Source organism: Xenopus laevis, chromosome 1L (genome assembly GCF_017654675.1).
Source record: "Xenopus laevis strain J_2021 chromosome 1L, Xenopus_laevis_v10.1, whole genome shotgun sequence".
In the NCBI taxonomy this organism is placed as follows: domain Eukaryota; kingdom Metazoa; phylum Chordata; class Amphibia; order Anura; family Pipidae; genus Xenopus; species Xenopus laevis.
This window is the reverse complement of record NC_054371.1, coordinates 76,562,741-76,583,915: the sequence shown is the minus strand read 5'-3', so window position 1 is coordinate 76,583,915 and position 21,175 is coordinate 76,562,741. Positions and strand designations below refer to the sequence as shown.

General features: G+C 35.9%; 1 protein-coding gene across 1 annotated transcript in view; it reads right to left on the bottom strand.

Annotated features, from left to right (window-relative positions):
* The window catches only part of tbck.L (TBC1 domain containing kinase L homeolog), a 156,674-nt gene that overhangs the window by 78,984 nt on the left and 56,515 nt on the right, over positions 1-21,175 (bottom strand). The window contains 14 exon segments of the mRNA NM_001093662.1: positions 1,711-1,794; positions 3,173-3,223; positions 5,816-5,942; positions 7,089-7,151; positions 7,318-7,416; positions 9,107-9,236; positions 10,477-10,526; positions 12,324-12,423; positions 13,807-13,945; positions 15,241-15,389; positions 17,314-17,375; positions 18,521-18,582; positions 19,272-19,332; positions 20,207-20,348. Coding sequence (NP_001087131.1) covers positions 1,711-1,794; positions 3,173-3,223; positions 5,816-5,942; positions 7,089-7,151; positions 7,318-7,416; positions 9,107-9,236; positions 10,477-10,526; positions 12,324-12,423; positions 13,807-13,945; positions 15,241-15,389; positions 17,314-17,375; positions 18,521-18,582; positions 19,272-19,332; positions 20,207-20,348 — 1,319 coding nt within the window.

Sequence of the window (21,175 nt, the reverse complement as noted above, 5' to 3'; positions counted from 1 at the left end):
GAGCCAGCTATTATAATGTAAAGGCTATGAAATGTAGCATTCACCCATAAAACACACACATTTTTTGAGCACTAAGCAAGTGTTAGGGTTTCACATAAACCCTGGAATATGCAGAAAACTGCCATTCATTCTTACGAGTGGGGAGGTACAGTATATACACTTCCTGAAAACCTAATTTTCCAGATGACATAGGCTACATTGCCATGCCTTTTTCTTTCTTACTTGAAAACTTAGCACTAATCTTTGTGCTTATTTAAAAAAAAAGAAAAACAAGTCTTATGATTTTTCTGAGCAATTAGCAAGCAGTCTCCAGTGTAAATTAAGTTCCTAGATAACCTCTGTCAGAACTGGGCTGTTAAAGGGCATTCTGGATATGCTATGCTTCATCTGCTTATGGATTTATATTAAGTCACTGAACAGTGAAATGTTATTACTTGAACCTAAAGCTTAATAAACTGCAATTATGACTACCAGTCTAGGGGGCAAATTCACTAAGAATCGAAGTTGCGCCAGGCGCAACTTCGCCGCACTTCGCCAGGCGTAGTTTCGCCAGCGCTCCGCAAATTCACTAAAATGCGAAGTTGCGCACAGGGGTAGCGTAAGTTTGCGAAGTTGCGCTAGCGTTGTTTCGCTATATAAAGCAAAGTTGCGCTAGCGAAGGCTAACTTGCATACGGCGCAAAATTCAAATTTCAATGGAGGAACACGTATCTGCACTACAAATGCCTAGAAAACCTTCAAATCAGCCAATAAAAATTTTATTTTGCCCTACACATGTGCCCACTGTCTAGGTAAGTTGCCATGAGTCAGGAAATGTAGGGGGGAGGAAGGGGAGCCCCAAAAAATTTTCGATCTTTTTCAGCCTATCACCTGTCATGTAGAAAACACGCCAGCGTTTTTTGGGACTTAGAAAAAATTTTGACTTTTTTTGAAACAATCCCTATCTACTCTATTGCGCTTCCCAGGTCTAAGGTGGCGAAGGAAGTCTAGCGTAAAAGGTAGCGTTCGCTACACTGCGCAAGTTAGTGAATTTGCGTAGTTTCGTCGCTAGCGTAAGGTTGCGAAGTAACACTAGCGAAACTACGCCAGCGTTCGTTAGTGAATTTGCGCAGTAGCGAAAATGCCGAACGCTAGCGAAAAAACGCTAGCGTTCGGCGCTTCGCACCTTAGTGAATTTGCCCCTAGCTCTCTAGATAGCCTGAAAATTCTGTAATATATTTTATATTATATTTTACATATATATATATATATATATATATATATATATATATATATATATATATATATATATATATATATATATAAATAAAATATAATATAAAATATAGGGGCAGATTGATCAAAGATTGAACAGGGTCCCAACAGGAATTTCTGCAGAATTAGTCCAATTGCTGTGCGCAAAGTGTGGGGTTCAAAAGCAGCACTGGGCTAAAACCCCTCTGAACTACCAATCCCTGAGACAAACTGCAAAAGGGATTAACGATTTGCCAACTTTTTTTTACCCACACTGGGAAAACAAATTATCAACTATAAATGCTTGATTTTTTTTACGGAGATAACAATACGGTAAGTAATGATTACAAAAAAACAACATTGTTTATAAATCAACCCTATACTTTTTTATTTTAAAGTATGGTTATAAGTCATAATAGAAAGGTAAAATAAAGAAATGGTTGGCATTGGATCATTTTTTGTATCTAAATGAACTCACCTTGAATTACATGGGAATTGTCCTTCAAAAAGAAATTATACAGGTACTTGGGTATAAAGGCAGACATACAGGCATATGCCAGGGCTGTCAGGAAACAAAGAGAATAAAGTTTACATGCAGTATAGGTGTATTTAAGAATAGCAAAATCACTAGCCAGCAAGTACAATAGAGGTGTAATGCCATTTAAGAGATGATTTTTCCACTATGCACAGAAAACAGTTAAAAGACAAGAGGCAAACTTCAGATGAAGGCTGCATGCTTAACAACTATTGCATTGTTTCCCCTGTGCCCACTGCAGTCCATCTATGCTGTTCAACACTATATGTGGCAATCTCCCATTATAAGTTTGTTGAGCTTAGTACTTTCCTTTACAAGCATAAATGGGAAAAAACTCTCTTTACTGTTCATAAAAAAACAAAAAACAACATCAGAGAATGAAACTGCCCTAAATATATTTACATATAATAGGGCAGATTTAATAACAATTAAAGGCAAATTTTCTTTTCTATCACTTTTCCTTTCGAAGGGGGAAAAATAAAATTTCCCTTTATTTCTAGATAGGGAATATAGTTTTTTGTGTACCTAAAAATGTTTCAATTCCACACACCTGTACACCTTCCCCTAGACAGCTTTTACTGGTATAAATAACTACCGACCATTTTTTAACATTTAAAAAAATAGAATTGATATTATACAACATGTAAATAGCACAAAAACAAGCATTCCAGGGAAACAATCATAAAGAATTTGCCTTCAAATTTGCAGAATGTCATTTATATATGACTTTGAGCTGGGAAAATTTTATTTTACTACATTAAAATACATACAGCCAGGCACAGGAACACGTTGTTTATTGGACAATCAACCTGCTACGTGACAAAGGTGGTGCCCTAAGTGTTTCATACTACAGGCCATAAAACAAGTATACTGCCTTCTGATGCAAGACCTACAGAACAATGAACGAAGGGGATGTATTTTTTGCTTACTCAGTATCACCTTGCACTAAAAATTAAGAGTGTGCTTTAAAATATACATTGTCAAAACACATTGGGAATAATAGTAATTGCTTTCAACCATCAGACACTATTCAACACTAAGTTATGTTTGAATTAGTTTTAGTTATGGCACGACTTTTGGGTTTAGTTAAATCATTACTTGGCATTAGAGTCTGCTTGGGTGGTCTAAATTAACCTCCTGTTGACTGAAAAGTAAGCATGCATATAATTGACCTATTAGCAGTTGCAGGTTGCCTTTTCCTCCCTTCTACTGACTGCTGGAGGTCTTGTATCAGGGAATTTGAACAATTTAACCATTTAAAGGTTAAAACATGTTTAAAAGTATGTTTGCAGTTGCCCCTGTGCAAAATGTAAGTCCCCCAACACATGCATTTCCAAATGTTTTACAACACAAATCCACACCGGTACTTTTTTCATTTCAATATGTGCAAAAATAACATGTTTACCTTCATTGTTAAAATTCAGGTAGAGAAATGGTGCACACAGTGAATCCAACCCTAATAAAATACAAACATAATTTGAAAAAGGTATATTTTTTTTACTTGAAAGAAAGAATATAAATTCAGCTCCCATTTTGCTGCCTCTGCATATGTCCCTTAGCAAGCAATAACCAAGCTTAAATAATAAATAATGTGTCAAACTGCTTTGTTGTCTCATATTTAGCAAAGTATATAGTAACAGGTTACTATGCACAAGAACTTATTTATCTACTTATTTATGCTAGTGGTGTTGGTCAGTATTTAATCGGTTTGCCTGATGTATACGCCCTTCTTTTGTACAGTGCTACAAATAGGTTGGAGCTTTAATTATAGTAAAAATGTGGTTGCCTGAAAAGTGACACTGTACCCAAAATTCAAAGTATTTCCTTTTACTGAAAACAATGTGACATGTTGCATATAGTAGTTTTGTTTGGGAAAGAAGTGTTGTTGTTTATTGCTGTAATACTTATTGTCACTTCTTGTACTTGAATGGGGGGGGGGGCTTGGTTCCTGATAAAAAAAAATTATCTTTATGTTTTAGATATACACTCAGGGTCAAATCTGTATTCCAGAAGACAAAAATGTCCTTTATCTGAATGGTTCACAAATATTTGTTTTACTGTTGTCTGATTTAGCCACTCATATGTGGGGCTATAAATACAAATAAGCAAAAAAATAAAGTACATTTTCCATTTAAGATATCTATTACAAATAAACCATAGGTTATTAACCAAGTGGAATTGAAAATTCATATTCCCACAAAAAAACAGCGTCCCAAGCTCATTAGCATGGATCATGAAAATCCCCATGACTGGCACGGCTTCAGCTAATCTCTATTAAAAAGTCTTAAAGATCATTTTTAGCATTTTCCCATGATTAGAAAGTTGACTTTTGAGATAATTTGCTCACTATTCATTTAAAATGTTATTTTCACATGTATTAAAGTACAATGACAAATCCCATTATTTGTGCTCAGTAATTTCTCAGTATGCCTGTTACTAACACAAGTGCAAGAAATATGAAAAAACTTTCCTAGAATTATGTATATTTTCCCTATAAAACTATAAAACCCAATAGTCACAATATGTTTACATTGAGAAGAAGGTAGGTAATAATGCAAACATTATTTGTCCACATTCTGTAAAGTTTTAATATGAAATTACAGTATGTCTACATTGCATCATGAATTTTATATTGCAAATTTATGGTAAATTATGATTCAGTTCCAAAGCAGAATCAATCCTTATTAGATAACTAATGCTGAAAATGTATTCCATTTGATCCATACAATGTCTATTATGAGCATTTTTAGCACTAAAGGATGGCCATAGATGCAAAGATCGGATCTTTCCCCGATATGCCATTAACGAGCATGGCTATATAGGGGGTAATCTGAACGTTTGGCCGTATGGCCGAACGATCTGATTACGATGCGCAATGGGTCCGACGGGATCGGTCGCATCAAAATCAAACCTGTCCGATCGACCAATCTCCGCCTGACGAAAGATGTCGGCACTCTCCACACACGATCCGAAAATCGTACAAATCCTCAATTCGTACGATAGGATCTGTGCGTCTATGGCCAGCTTTAAGCTGGATTTATGTGGGCCAACACTAGCTGGGAGCTTGTGACCAGCTTATTTATCCATGTACAGACCTAAAACAGAAAAAGGAATTGTACACCCCATTTAACAATGAGGGTCAAGTTGGCCCATACCTTTATGGCCACCTAATTCTGTAGTTCCTCTAAAAGGAAAAAAAAATAAAACAAACTACAGACTTCCCTAACTTGTGCTCAGTGCTGGCAATTGAGCAAACAGAACCTGAACACCCACCTCTAGGTTTAAATTAAATAATTGTCTCCACTTAAGATGTCCCCTTTTTTAATAAGAAAAACCACTTTAAGGGGCACATTTACTAAGGGTCGAAGTGAATTCGAAATGTATTTTCGAATTCAAAAACGTTGAATTTCAAAGTAATTTTTGGGTACTTCGACCATCGAATAGGCCAAATTTAATTTTGATTTGAACTGAAAATACTTTGACTATTCAACCATTCGAAAATGGAAGTACTGTCTGTTTAAAAAACTTTGACTTCGCCACCTTAAACCTGCCGAATTGCTATGTTAGCCTATGGGGACCTCCTAGAACCTTTAGCCAACATTTGGCTAAGTTTTTAAAAGTCGAAGTTTTTTTTTTTGAAAATCTTTCAGTCGATCCATTTAATCGAACGATTTGAATTCGATCGAAAACTGCTAAATTTAATCAAAAAAAAACAAACTTTGACTATCGAATTTTTTCAATTAGATGGTCGAATTTCGAAGTTTTAGCACTTAGAAATTCGAACCTTAGTAAATGTGCCACTAAATGTTTTTTCCAAATAAAGTTAAAGTAGTAACGAAGTTTAATTGGTGGCGTTTTCATTAAAAACTATTGAAAATAAAATTACAGATAATGGGTTAAACGGGCAAATTACCATTTTCCCATTTATTAAAGCAGCCCTGTAAGACTAAACTAACAGTATCTTTCCAGTAGGGCTTACAGCATGTTTGTATGCATAAAGTAAATCTCTGTCCCCAGGGATAATATAATACAAGCTAAGATAGAATACCTTGCCAATATACCAGGTTAGGATGTGAAACCACCCAAGCTTTCAGTACCCTTCGAAATTTTGCATGGCCTTCAGGAGAAGAAAGGAGCTCATCGTACTGATGGCAACGTGGGATATCTACTTCAATCTGTAAAAGATGACTAGCAATAAACAAGCAAGCACACAATCACAATCACAGATAAATCAGAACTGTATTTCTCGTGCACCTTGGCTATAAATACATGTCCAAAGCACTGTAAACTCCCACCATTCAACACAAAGTAGTGATTGGTCAGATATATGTCAACTCAACCTCCACTGTATGTGGCCATCTTAAGGTAGGTGTTATTTAGGAAGCGTTAGTTGTCCACTGTGTACAGATTTAGTGTTAGCTCTGATGAAGAACAACAACGCATAGATACCTGTGCAAGGTCTGTTAAAAAAACCCTGAGTATTTACGCTGATGCCCTCGGACAGAGCTGCCCAACTGGAGGCCCAAAGGCCAGATGTGGCCTTCCATATTATTTTTATGGCCCACAGTCTGCTCAAAGGCTCCAGAGATTTATTCATCATCATTTTAGTTTATTTTGGTCCTTAAACATGCAATATGAGAAATAATTGGCCCAATACATTTTGGATAGCACCACCCTAGAGCATTCTTATAGTAACTGGCAGTTTGTAATTAGTCTGAAATATCTACTGTCATTTAGAGTAAGTCATAAAAGCATAAGCTGTTTTTTTCTATGTCATAAAACCATCCTTTCGATTGGCATGTGGACAAAAATAAAACTACATTCCTTGGCCCAAGCTTTAATTCAGTTTTGGCTCTTTAATGCAGCTGGGCACCCATGCTATTTATTTCGTCCCATTTCCCTAAAATGTTGTCAATTTATGCAAATTCAAAAGACTAGACCAAATATATTACTGAATCAATCACTGAGGTGGTCTTGCCTAAACTATCAGTACTTATTTGCGACTACCCATATTTCTGCTCCTGTAAGCAAAGTACTCCACAAAAATCCTAGGAAATCCAAGGCCTGGCCTAAACCAGCTAATCTTGCTTACATTCTTGTAATTCTGCCAAGATTTCTACAGTGAATCCTGCATTTTGTATGTTAACACAATTTGTTTAATCACATTCCATGAATTCTAATACTAATAGTAGAGCTCCTGTTAACTGCAATGCATGTCTATATTGACCTAGTGACAATAAGATTATGTGGCATGTTCTATTATTTGCAAGTAGAAATGATTTATAATGTATAAACACTAAAAACTAAAGCAAAAACATTACCTGACGGTCTGTAGGTATTGGAGTGTCCTTATCTATCATATCATATCTTTCATGAATGGCCCCCTGGAAAAATAAACACATTGAACTCATAGAGCATACATAATTTTAATCCTCCCCATTTCTCTTACCAAGGCTCTGTATCCATCTCTCAACAACATGCTCAGGTTACATAGCCTTTCATTATAGTGACAATAGCTGAAAGAAGCCATCAGTTCACAGGCCTCCTTACCTCTACACCAAGAAGAGCAGCCCAAGTTAATCCTCTAAGAAGGGGAGGAATATCCACTCTGGCCTCTCTCCAGATCATATTTTTCTTGTATGGATATGCCTGCAATAGAACAGGTGCAGAAACGATACAGTATGTTTTGCATCAACAGAATTAAATAGTTTTATTTACAGTTACTCCTGGTAGGTTGAACAGTTAATTTTATACATACAACCAATGTGTGGCAACTACAACCAATGTGTGGCAACCCCCCCCCTTTTTTTCTTTTTTTAATTTCCTTTTTTCGCTGTATACCCTTTTCTTCTTTCTGTACCCCCCCCCCCATTTGATTTGTTGGAAATAATAACAATAAAAACTATTGAAAGAAATTTTATACAGAATTACATCACCTTGCAAATACTCTTACGGTTTCAAATGTAATTTTAAGTACATACTTAATCCTGGATTGAAAAAAGGAAAAACGAAATAAAAGAATGTAGTGCCGTATCCACTGAAAATTTTTTTTTATAGCTTTATAATTTGCAACAGTACACAGTTTATGTAATAACCTTTTACTAAAAAGTCCTTATATCCACCATAAAAAAAATCCTCCTTCCAGCAGGTCTTAAAAAATTCAATAAAAGTAATGAAAATATGCTAAGGAAAAATTGTACATTGCTCTCAGGTCTTGCAACAAATACATAATTTTCTTTGGCACAAATCAGACATCCAGGGTAAGAAACAACAGACTAATTTGCACCCCCATCCTTTCTAAGTATGCATCTCAAAATAAACTGCTAGTGCTAGAAAATTCAAAATACTAGCCCTATGCCAGTCAACTTGCTGGAATCTAACACTGATATTATTGTGCAGTTTTTGCAAGTCAATATTAAACTTCAGAAGAGAGATATAGTGCTGTTTTGTTGTCCAGAGCTATAAAAAAATGTCTAATAGCTTTGGTGATGATCATAAGAAACTATGTGTGCACAAGGCAGGAATTTTAGTGCTTCAATTAAAGGAGAATTGAAGTCTAACTAAAGAAGTAGGCTAGAAATGTTGTACATTATGTTTTGGGCTGCTGTACCAGCCCAAGGCAGCCACAACCCTTTAGTAATAAAGATATGTGCCCCAGTAGCTCCACATCTTCTTTTCTGCTGATTCACTACACATGCTCTGTGCTGCTGTCACTTACAGAGCTTAGGGACCCTCTCACAATATTATCTACATATATAATATAACTGTCACAATATAAGGCTAATTAGTAATTAATACAGATTATTGGTAAATGGCAGCACAGAAACCAGTTTAATAATCAGCCCTGTAGCATCATCTTATATTACAGGCCAACCTGCTTGTTAATTTGCGTCAACCTCTACACTTAAGCTTCTCAACAACTGCTCAGAGCCCACTGAGCATGTGGGTGTCGCAGACACTTTCCAAGATGTACTGACTACTGCTGCTATTGACAAGCTGACACTTTAAGCTCAGTATGTAAGTTCAGTATATAAACTATGGCATTGATAGCCATATTCAAGCCCTGCTTGGAATTTTTTTGGTGCATCTCTATGATTGCTGGAGTGACTTAACCCCTGATAATATGCTTGAAATTTCTCAGGGCTTATATATGGGTAGAGTAGCAAGGCTATTGAAAGTTTATGTCTCCTTTAACTAAAATATCACACTTAAAAAATAAAATATAATTTGTGTCCTAATAAAATGTATCATCTCAATTCTTTTCACAGGACTGGTAATTTTTTTTTTTGTGGAATTTGGATTCCCCAGCACTGAGAAATGAATTAAATCAAAGACTTACATTCAGCAACCGGTCAAATAAAACAATTCTGTTTAGCTGATATTCAGTGTCTCGCTCTCGAATAATCAGAGGAAGAGTGGCTGAGGTGGACAGCTCATTGCTGCTGCCAGAATGTGGTATGTTGGATTGGCTGAAAAACAAAAATGATAGCAAAACCATATAAAACTTTATCCAAAGCCAGTAATGTCATTTTATATATTTCAGTTTTATGTGATATTTCATACCACATACAGAGAAAGAAAGAGCATAAATAATCGCCCATATGTTGTCAGTTTGCAAGAAGTGTTTACAGGCATTATCAAAAACCGTCTTATGTTATAATGCTTCATTAATTTTAACGGAAGGGTATCACATAGAACAGTATTAGAAATGATTCCATTATTGTTAATTCTTTACCCTTGTGGGTGTAGATTTTTAAATAGTCAAATGCCCTCAAAAGTATAATGAATTTCGTTGATAATTACAGTGCATATAGATGCATGGATTTGTGGAAAGGCCACCTAGGCCCAGGCCTAGGGCGGCATGGTAAGTAGCAAGCAGCTTCCAGTCACATGAATAAAATAAAAAGTATACAGGAGTTTAATCTATGGCATCTCTGAACAGGAAACTTGATGTCCAGAAAGTTTCAAATTACAAGAAGGCCATTTCCCATAGAGTTAATTTCAAGGAAATCATTTTTTTTTTTGTAATGATAAAACAATACATGGTGCTTGATCCGAACTAAGCAGTATAAATCCATATTGGTGGCAAAAATATCATATTAATTTTATTTAATGTTTTAATGCTTTGTGTTGTGACCTAAATTACAGAAACCACTTATCTGGAAAACCCCAGGTCCCAAGCATTCAGGATAATAGATTCCATAACAGTATTTATAAAAGTATTTAAAAACAAAACAATAGGTTGATCATTACCAGAATGCCTTCGTTCCTTTAAAGTTGGTTCCTGGAGTGTTTCAAATGTTTATAGATCCAAACAAAACAAAAAAAAAAAAAACATGTGCACATTTTTGCACAGTTTGTACAGAGAATAATGTACCCCCTATAGCAAATTATAAGAAGTCACCAAGTCTATTCATAGTGTTATAATTTGTCACAACTTCCAGTATCCACATAATCTTCATCATGGGGTACCGTATGCATCTATTATAATTGACTGTTTTAAAAAATATATTTCACAGGATATTCACAGCTTTTGTGTAATTTAATTACATTAAACCTTTAGGATTTTGGCAGCTGATACCGACAGGCTGCCACAGCATTTAATTTTTAATGAAATATTTGAAGCCTTTTTCAAAATTCTCAAATTAGTTTCTTCTCACTGGACAGTACCAATTTGTTGTACAGGTAAAAATATCAATGCATACTCACTCTTCGCCTAATAATGGATAATATGCTTCCCCTGGGACATCTTTCAACCTCTAAAAATGTCAAACAAATATAAACATCATATTAGTATAAAAAGAACCAATAAATGGCTGGTACATCAAAACAATACTTAAATGGGATATAAACCAAATTTGCCTAATGAAAGAATTAGCAAGGGGCAGACGGACACTGTTTTAATAGAACAGTTACAAAAAAAAAAAAAAATTACATTTTCTTTCTTTTTTACTTTTGTGTTTACAACTATTGGTTCCAAATATTGCATTGATATTTTTTCGGAAGATTACATCACTATATTTGCTTGTTTTGTATTCTACTGCCTCCTGACAAAATAAATATCAGCCATACTTAGCTTTATAACAGAAGTTCTACGTGTGCATGTATGCTCAGGATCAGAGCAAGTGTCTTGCAAGACACCAACCCGCTATACCGTCTGCCCAGGTGCAGTAACCAATAAACAATAAGATGTTTGCATTTAAAATAGAATAAAATGTATCAAAACATTTTACTTGCTAATCATAGGTATAAAGCACCTTTCCATTGTACATTCGGTCAATTCTCCAAAACCGCAACGTAACAGTGAGCTCATTTATCTGAGATTGTGGTCGCCATCTGTAATGACCATACACTAGTGTTGATGTGCATAAAAAAATGCACATCATTGCTGGGACTGAAACAAAAAAATCTGTGAGCCAGGGAGCATGTGCAGGCTTGGGAAGATTTGTCTGTAGACGTTCCCTCCCTGGTTAGGAGATTTAGTTACAATAAAGTTAATACGCTGCTGTTATCCAGAGGCAAATTTCAGGGGCAGGTTTATTGAAATGTGTGACTAGAGGTCACAGCAAAAAAACTCATCCACTTTATATTTATTCCTATGGAATTTTTAGAAGTGTATTTATCAATGGGTGAAAGATAGAACTCACATTTGATAAATACTGTACACTTCTAAAAATGCCATAGTAATGAATAGAATATGTTTTTTTGCTGTGACCTCTAATCTCACATTTTTATAAATCTGCCCCTCAGTGATTGCAGTGTCCAGGGGCATAAAGAAAGCTCTGCAGTAAGAATAAGAAATGCTCTTTTAAGCACCCTTGTTTGTTACGGATATACAGTATTACATATTGGTTATTAACTTTCCTTGTCTTTTAAACAGATGACCAGTAAATGTTTTATGCTTGTTCATTGCTATAGATGATTAGCCTTGTAGCAAACATTGCTCCTTTTATTACATTACCCCCAAAGGAGCATATTTCCCACAGACTTTTCCCACAATTTTGCACATATTCCATAAAAATCAGGAATGAGGAAATTGCAATCAAAGAAAGTGTAAGAAAAATGCAGCAAATGACGCAAATTATTTGTGTTACTTTGTAGTCAGAACTGGCTGTGATTTTTATGAAATCGGCCCCTTAGAGTTAAATATATTCACTACATTGCTCTTTGACTACATTAAGAGGTAAGACACATCAGGTATAAGCTTTAGGTTGGGCCAGATGAGAGACTTTCACTTGGCACTAAAGCTCAGTATTAAAAGTGTCCTGAGATAATTATGTAACAATGGTATCACCTTATTTTTATTTTAGATAAATAAGATTGCAATAAAAACATTCAGATGAATAGTATGTAATTTCTAGGAAAATGTGGTACACCGCATCACTCAAGTAAATCCACCGTATTCATTTTCTGCCAAACCTCTATTTAAAGAAATCTGCACCAAAAACATTTACTGCAAAAACATGGATTTTGTATTGCTTGTATAGTATTAAATTGTCTTGTTTCAAATACTCTGAGAACAAGAAAGAAAAGATTTTTAGAATAAAAAAAATTACATTTCTGAGTTGGCACAATGATAGGGTCACTGTGGTGTCGTCCAGCAGGGAGCTTCTATCTCTTCCTTGACCAAAGCTTTCACCATCTTCAAGGAGAAGACTACAAAGGAAACAAATTGAGTAAACCAAATAAAACATTTATGTTTATAAACATGTACTGAATAGTAGCTCAATTCATTGTAGCTCATTTATATGCATTTAACTGGAAGAATATCTACATTTACATAATAGTAGTTGTCAACAGATGCATGGGCATACTGTTTGAAAACACAAATCAGAAAAACATCCAACCCTGGGCTTAGAGAAAATAAATTGTAATGTATTCTTAAGAGGGATCTTCACATAAATATAACTTTAAGTATGTCGAGAGTGATATTCTAAATTTGTAATTGATCTTCAATTTTTATTTATGGTTTATTGACATTTTTAGGATTATTTGGATAAAATAAAGTCTATGGGAGACGGCCATTCCGTAATTTAAAGCTTTCTGGACAACGAGTTTCCGGATAACGAATCTCGTACCTGTACCATAAACAAGGTGAAAAAATACTTGGGACCAATATCTGGGGGCCTTTATCAGCCAAAAACAAAGACCTTTAAATGGGAACTAAAGTCTAAAATAGAATAATGCTAGAAATGCTGTATTTTGTATACAAACATAAACATGAACTTACAGCACCAGAAGCCTAATAAAACAAATGATTTATCATTTCAAAGTTGGCCACAGGGGGGTCACCATCTTGTAACTTTGTTAAACATCTATGCAAGACCAAACCATGCACATGCTCAGTGTGGTCTGTGCTGCTACTTAAGGATCATCATACATTATCAAAACAGCACAAGCAGCAGAAGCCGATACAGCAATCAAGACTGATTAATAATCAGAATATGCAGACTGCACTGGGTTCTGTGTTGTCATGTGATCTAATGCGGATTTTATATTTTTTGTATTGTTTAAACAAACTTTCTCCAACTGCAGAACCAGTGGCTGCAGCAAAATAATCCTTCAATGAGAATCCCAGTTTATCTGTTTAAATCTGGCCCCATGATCTTTGGCCCTGCCACTGGAGTTGGAAACATTAAAGAGGATGTAAAGGTAAAAATAAAATCCAATACGAATTTCTACACAGTCGCCTACTGCTCTACAGAGAAACAAACAAAGCTGCTTGAGTTCTACACGGCTGGGAAGTAAGGTGAGGAGAGCTCCCCCTGCTCTTTGAAAGTATGATCGTTTCCCTGCAGAGCAGTTAGGGGCCATCTGAAGTTTCCTATCCACAGCAGTCAGAGCAAGTAAAACAAAGGGGGTATTTCACTGCATACAGTCAGGTTTCTTATAAAAACGGTACACATTTTTTTAATTATATGAGATCGATTTCTTTTTCATTAAAGAAAGTAAAAATGGGATTTTAATTTTTTGCCTTTACATCCCCTTTAAAGACTAACTGGAGTCTACACATCTAACATATTATATTGTGCTACTTACTTGGGTAAAGTGCATATAGGTGGTTTTGATCGAATGATGCCCTTACTCATAAGTTCTTTCTCTAGATCGCCGCCTGCCAAGCACCACAGGTGATATACTTCTTCAATAGATCTTTCTGCCAGGAAGTCACTGTCCTCATCTATAAATCACAGGAGAGTTTCAAAGAGAGACAGAAGTGAAATTCTGTAGCACCAGTCTTCATACACCATCAATTATCATGGTCACTATAATATGCCTTTCAAGTAACTTTAACTATATCAGAGTTCTAAAGTGTTATTTATAACAGCAAATACAGTGTGCCAAGTGCAATTCAATGTGAATCAGATGGTACTACACCAAAATTTCAAGACTGCTTAATTTCTGGTGCTCTGTGTTAAAACGTCTGTGTGTGATTCTTTTGGTGCAAATACACTGGGTCTAATGACACAGGCTGCTGTAGGAATCCTGGAGCTACGACTACCTTCAAGGTTGCGGGAGCCCCAGGTTTTTCCGGCACAAATAGGTGCACTTGTGCATGATTCACACCAGGAAGCAGTGTGCATTTACCAATGGATTTGGATGCAAGTAGCGTTAAAGTGGTGGTTCACCTTTAAGTTAACTTTTAATATGTTATAGAATGGCCATTTCCAAGCAACTTTTCAATTGGCCTTCATTATTTATTTTTTGTACTTTTTAGTTATATGCCTTCCTCTTCGGACTATTTCCAGCTTTCACTGACTCCATCTAAAAAGCAAATGCTCTTTAAGGCTACACATATATTGTTATTGCAACTTTTTATTACTAATCTTTCTATTCAGGCCCTCTCATATTCATATTCCAGTCTCTTATTCAAATCAATTCATGGTTAGTAGGGTAATGCTGACCCTAGCAACCAGATTGCTGAAATTACAAACTGGAGAGCTGCTGAATAATGAGCATATAACTCAAAAAACACAAATAATAAAAAATGAAAACCAATTGCAAATTGTCTCGGAAAACCACTCTCTACATCATACGAGGTGAACATCCCCTTTAATGAATGTCGTCAGTTTGCACCATGACTGTGTCTATTTTTGCCCTACTGTTGTAATTGACCAATATTATCTGTTTCATGACTGGCCCAGGGTTGATAAAAGCTTAATTTTCTGTCAAGAGCTCATGACAAAGGTTCTTTAAAATACTTTTTTTTTACCCTTTGCTAAAATGATTTTATTACAGTACTTACGGTATATAAAATAAAGGGAATGCCAGTGTTTAATCTATCTATATGTTAACCCTGGTCCTAGCAGAACTAATTTATGGGAAAGCCATACCACTATGTAGAAGCAGGCCTTTATTTTTACACCATGGGCCCATGGGCAGAAATCCCAAGACTATCACAAAGGGAAATCCAACCTCAGACGAAAAGAAAGCGAAGGATACATTTCAAAACACAAAATCAATAAGTCACTGTACCTTTACATAAGAGACTAATATCGTCAGGCAGTATCAGATCAGCACATCTCAAAGCAGATGAAAATAGACCGACCGGTTTGCGAAAGGGGATGTACAAAGGGGACACGTCACTGAATACACTGTCAGCAAGCAATTCCGCAGAGGTAGGTCTTCACAGGATTATAAATAAAAAAAATAGTAAAAAAAAAGATTAGGTGTGTCATCAATTGTTTCCAGATAACATGAAAATACATTAGTCGGTAAGCCTTCTATGGCAATGTGCTGAAGCATTATCTTTATTTTATATATAACATGCTAAGTTAACCTTGTTATAGTTTTTTCTTTTTTAGCCTTTGGTTTTTTCCTTTCTTTTCTGCATCTTTAATTTTTATTACTTTTTGTGCAGGCTATCTTCTATTAATATTTTAGTCTCTATTTGAAACCACGGCTGCCTGGTTGCTAGGGTAGACCTAGCTCATAGGAACTCTATAGCAACTTCATAGCTGCTAAACAAAAAGCTAAAAAAAATCAAGAAATATATCTGTCTACATCATACTAAAAATGTATGTAAAGGTCAACTACCCCTTTATGAACACTATCAACAAAGATCCAACTAAAACAAATTTTTCCTTATTAAACTTTAAGGGCAAATAAGGTCTTGAGCTGTATTAAAAGCGGCATAGATTTGCGGGAGGAGAGGGTCATTCTTCCACTGTACAGAGCGCTGGTAAGGCCCCATCTAGAATATGCCATGCAGTTTTGGTCTGCAGTACTCAAACAAGACATTATTGTATTAGAGAGGGTGCAGAGACGGGCAATTAAGCTGGTAAAAGGTATGGAAAATCTTAGCTATGAGGACTGGCCAAGTTAGGGTTGTTCATGTTGGAGAAGAGGACACTTGATATTATAACGATGTATAATTATATAAGGGGATCGTACAATAATCTCTATAATGCTTTATTTACCAGTAGGTTCTTCCAGCTGACACAAGGTCATCCATTCCGATGAAGAGAAGGAGGTTTCGTCTAAATATTTGGAAGGGGTTTTTACAGTGAGAGCTGTGAAGATGTGGAATTCTCTCCCTGAATCAGTCATACAGGCTGATACATTAGATAGCTCTAAGAAGGGGTTGGATGGCTTTATAGCTCATAGTATAAGTTGATTCAAAGATTTGCCCAATTGCCATCTTGGAGTCAGAAAGGAATTTTTTGCCCTCTGAGGCAAATTGGAGAGGCTTCAAATGGGGTTTTCTGTCTTCCTCTGGATCAAATAGCAGTTAAGCAGGATATAGATATATATAGACTTATAAAGTTTGAACTTGATGGACATGTGTCTTTTTTTTAACCTAACTATGTTAATGTGTATATTGACTGCACTGCTATTGTGACCACCTCTAAATGTAATTTAATATATATATTAATTACTTAAAAACAACCAGGGAAATTAAGGCCCTGAACTCTGCTGTTGAAGTAGAGAATCTTGAAATGTAAATAGTGAAATCGATAGTTATCAGTAAAATAATCATATTAGATATCAATATATACACAAACACAACACATGCCTCCATACCTGCATACTAAGTGAAACCTGTGCAAATAACCTGCAAACAAACCTGCTATTCATAATAACGGTTATATTGTTACCAACAAAACTAATATTAAAGTTGCGGGTATCCAAGATGCAGTCATGGCATCTCTAAGGCCAGCCAGCAAGGGACAGCACTAGTAGGTAGGACCATGATGAAGCATAATGCATGCTAGCCCCAAGTTTCCTGCTTTATTGACAATAAGAGAGAGTATGACTTAAGTTGTGGAAAAAGGAGTGTAGTGCTCTTCTCGTTGACTGTAAGGACTTGGGAGTCTTATTACAAACATTAGCTGCTTTGTCTGCAGTATAAACTGTACAAACCATAGGCTGTGGCACTGTTCTGTTGGAGAGCGAGGAGAGTAGATACTAGGTGGTATTGTAACTATTGCAAAGTAACAGATCAGTGAATGTTAAATAGCAATAGCAATAATATTTTAATACAAATGGCTGATCATCATTCCAATTAAGGAGCTACCACGTAATTCAGCTATTCCCACTATGACTTACCTTTTTGTAGGATGAAATGTGAGGCACTTTCGCAACAAGACTAAGGTATTTTCCGGGACAGTCTGTAAGTGACAAACAGTATTGGTCAGTCCTTGTGATAAACTCCCGCCTCTATATATTGGGTCAGATTTAAGTTGAGGAGAAAAATTATCTCCTAATTCCAGATGTAAACATAGAGCCAGATGCAATTCAAATACACAATTTATCTCACTGTTTTCACAAAAAACTCTATAGGTGGCCATACATGCACCCACATAAGTGTGTACATGGTGGTAGATGAGGCGACCCATATTGGCAAAAGCCTTGGATATCAGTCGCCTCGTCAATCAGACAGGATGGAAAATTTTTATTGGCCTCCAACATCTGCAAAATATTAATGCTGAATCATTTTTTTGTTTCTACCAGCAAGAAAGATTGTAAGTGTAACCAGCATGGAACAAAATTAGGAGAAACTTTTCTTGCCCATAAGTTTTCATGTGATAAACCATAAAATAACGTTTTGTCTTGGGATTGAATTTGGTCCATTATATCTCAATGTCAAAGTATGAGAGAAGCCATCAATTAATCCAAGAAAATATATTGCCATAATTTTTTTTTTACCCACAATTATGTTTTGTTTTTTTAAATTTTTTTAAATTTTTTAGGGAAAAAAATCTGGCCTTCCTATATGTTTTATTTGCTTTTTTACTAATAATGTGTGATCAATAAAGTCTATCTCTTCAAGTCTGCATCTTGTAGAGATAGAGTCCAGTGTTATGTTGCCACAGATTTCTAGGCTGTGTCGGTCTGGTCTCCAACTAAATTGCAGGATATATCTAATTGAGTGCCATAACCTTCATTGGTGTGACAATACCATACAAACCTGTGCAGCAACAGCATGATGAGCATTCCATTCAAAGGCATACAGGGCAATTGCTTAAAATATATAGTCATGTGCATGCACACATACCCAATACCAGGGTTTACATAATGACTGAACTATATATCAATTCAATACTATAAAAAAAGCATAGCCTGCAGTGTCCAATTTTTAGAGCCAGTATCAATTATTCTATGATATACAAATTTGTAGCAATATATAAGCTTTTCATTTTAATTTCAGGGGAATTTCTACACAGCTATATGTTTAATATACAAATCCATAAAAGCTGGCGATTATTATTACACATAAGAATCACAAGTATCTCTCTAAGTAGACAGCACTTACCTTTAAAATATCTACACACCCATGTTCTTCACTAAGTACGGTAATGATGTCATCAACACAACCTGAGATCCAAAAGAAAAAAATATAGACAGTATGGCCATCGTTATATCCATAAGTTATACCCACTTCACTAAAAATGTATTTAAAAAATAAATACATTCATGAGACTGCACAAGACAACAGAAATCAGGTTACAGGTTGCACATGTGTTTTGATTTAGACAGGGGGGTTATTTATCAAAGGTCGAGATTTAGAGGTTTGTAAAGGTTTTTTTTAAACCTTGAATGAGGTATTGTCTGATTTAAGAAAAAAGAATATTTTAATTTAAGAAAACACTTGAATCAGTGAATTTGGGGTGAAGAACCCGAAAACTTGAATTAATCAAGTTTTCAGTGGAAAAAAAAACTCGAAACACTCTTATTAATTGAGTTTTCGAGTGAAACCAACTGAAAAAAACCCCAGAAGGCTACAAACCTGATTCTCCCTTCACAAATATGGCAGCCCCCTCATAGAGGAACAAGGGGGATCAGATAGGTAATGTAAATGCATCAGGCAAATACTTTCATGACAAAATTTAAAATAGTATGCAAATAGTATAGTAATAGTATGCAAAGACAATATTATGATATATGTAAAAAAGGATTCAAAATCTCTTTAAATTCCTCGTCAGTACAGGTATGGGACCTGTTATGCAGTTCTATTCCATCATGTTTACCCATATTTGAGTAAGACATTTGAAACAGTTACATACCTAATGTAAGAATTAGTTTTAATTTCTCAGATACATCCAGACTCTGAAATAACTTTCTTCCCTAAAAGAGAAACAAAAAGTAAGTTGCAGCTGGTGAAGGTTTCTTTGTATACAGATGTCTGCAATTTTAACACCCACTTGACCGTTTGCTTTGTGTATACAGCAGAGCAATGTAATGGGATCCAAGAATGTGTTTTACACCCACTGAAATGAAATCAAGTGTTTTCTGCATATGGAGCATAACGGTGATAAAAGTGCATTATAATTTTATGGAATTTTGCAGAAGGTACCTGCTTCTAAATGTGCTTATAAAAAAAAAGCAATTCATTATACTTCGTTCTGTTTCAGGTGATACTACAGAATAAATGGCCAAATAAATGTATCAACGAGAAACACAATATACATTTTACATGTTGAGTGCTCAGCACACTTCCAGCCTCAAAAGTCTTGAAAACCTGCACTGTCATTTATCATTGCTATGCTAACTCAGTGTTTCCTGTTAACAATGTAAAATAAAACAAATGATAGATATGGCCCCCATACACAAGCAGATATAAGCTGCTGACAGATTACATTTGCAGTTTATTGGACAGTATATTGGGCCCTCAGATGGGCTTCGCCAATCGATATCTGGGCGAAAGTCAGATAAGCCCAATATCGCCCATCTCAAAGTGGGAATGTCGTGGAGAGGTGCGCTGGTCTGGCGACCTCACCAAACGAGCGGATCCCCATATATATGGCCAGCTTTTTATCAGCAGAGTTTGTAGGATACTGCAACTTTGCTCCACCAGGCCAATATAAATTGGGTAAGAAAGTGGTGGGTATAGATAAAATTCCAGAATATTGAAAAAGAATCCTCAGACATATTCACACTGTTTGCTGAGCCAGCCAATTAAATGGATTAATTATCAAGGGTTACATGCTACAGTACATACCATGCACAGTTCAAACAATATAAGACCCAGAGACCAGACATCTGATTTTGGACCTGAAGGTAGAGGCCTTTCGCACTGTGTGTGGTCTGTCGGCTTTACGATTCCCAGAGCAATCACTTCTGGTGCCAGGTATGAAGGGTATCTAAGTGGTGTAAATGAAAAGCAAACACGCATGCATTTTATGTATATAAAGTTATACCAATATTGATTAAAATAATGCGAACACCAAATTGGACGCCTTTGGCAGAAAGGTTCTGCATTCAGTAGTGCAGTAAAGCAGATATCTCTATGGTATCCCAACCAGCTGTGTCTGGGGTTGCTTTGTTAAGTCCCCATTCGTTCCCTGTGTCCCCCTTTAGACAACAGAGAAAATAGGATTTTTGTTACTCATCGTTAAATCCATTTCTCTGTGGTAGAAAGGGGGACACAGGGCTTCCGACTCTGTATAAGTTGTGGCTGTTTTGCCGGCCTAATGGCCATGTTGGGAATGATTTCCTGTTCTACGTTCTGCCTTATTAGTTGTTTAAGTTATCCAAGTTATCAGAGTTATCTTATACGGACTTTGGTACCAACTGATCGTAGGAGGAGTTAAGTGTAGGGGTAAGCCAGAGTGGGCTGGCATATACCCTTTTCAAATTAGCATCAAGTGTCCTGCCTCCTGGAGGATGGAGCTTAAACACATTTGTTCCCTGTGTCCCCCTTTCTACCACAGAGAAATGGATTTAATGGTGAGTAACAAAAATCCTATTTTAATGCCTACAAATGCAAATTATAAATATAACCATCATGGAAAAAGTCAAAATGAACCTTTAGTATTATAACTAAAATGGTTTTCTGAAAGAATGCAATTCATTTTACACTGTATGAACACTGTATGAACTCCAAGTTATTGAGCTTTGTTATCAGACACTTTTGGATCAAAGTACTGTGCCCCTCAGAAGGACTTTTACAAAGGAATCCTAAGCAAAA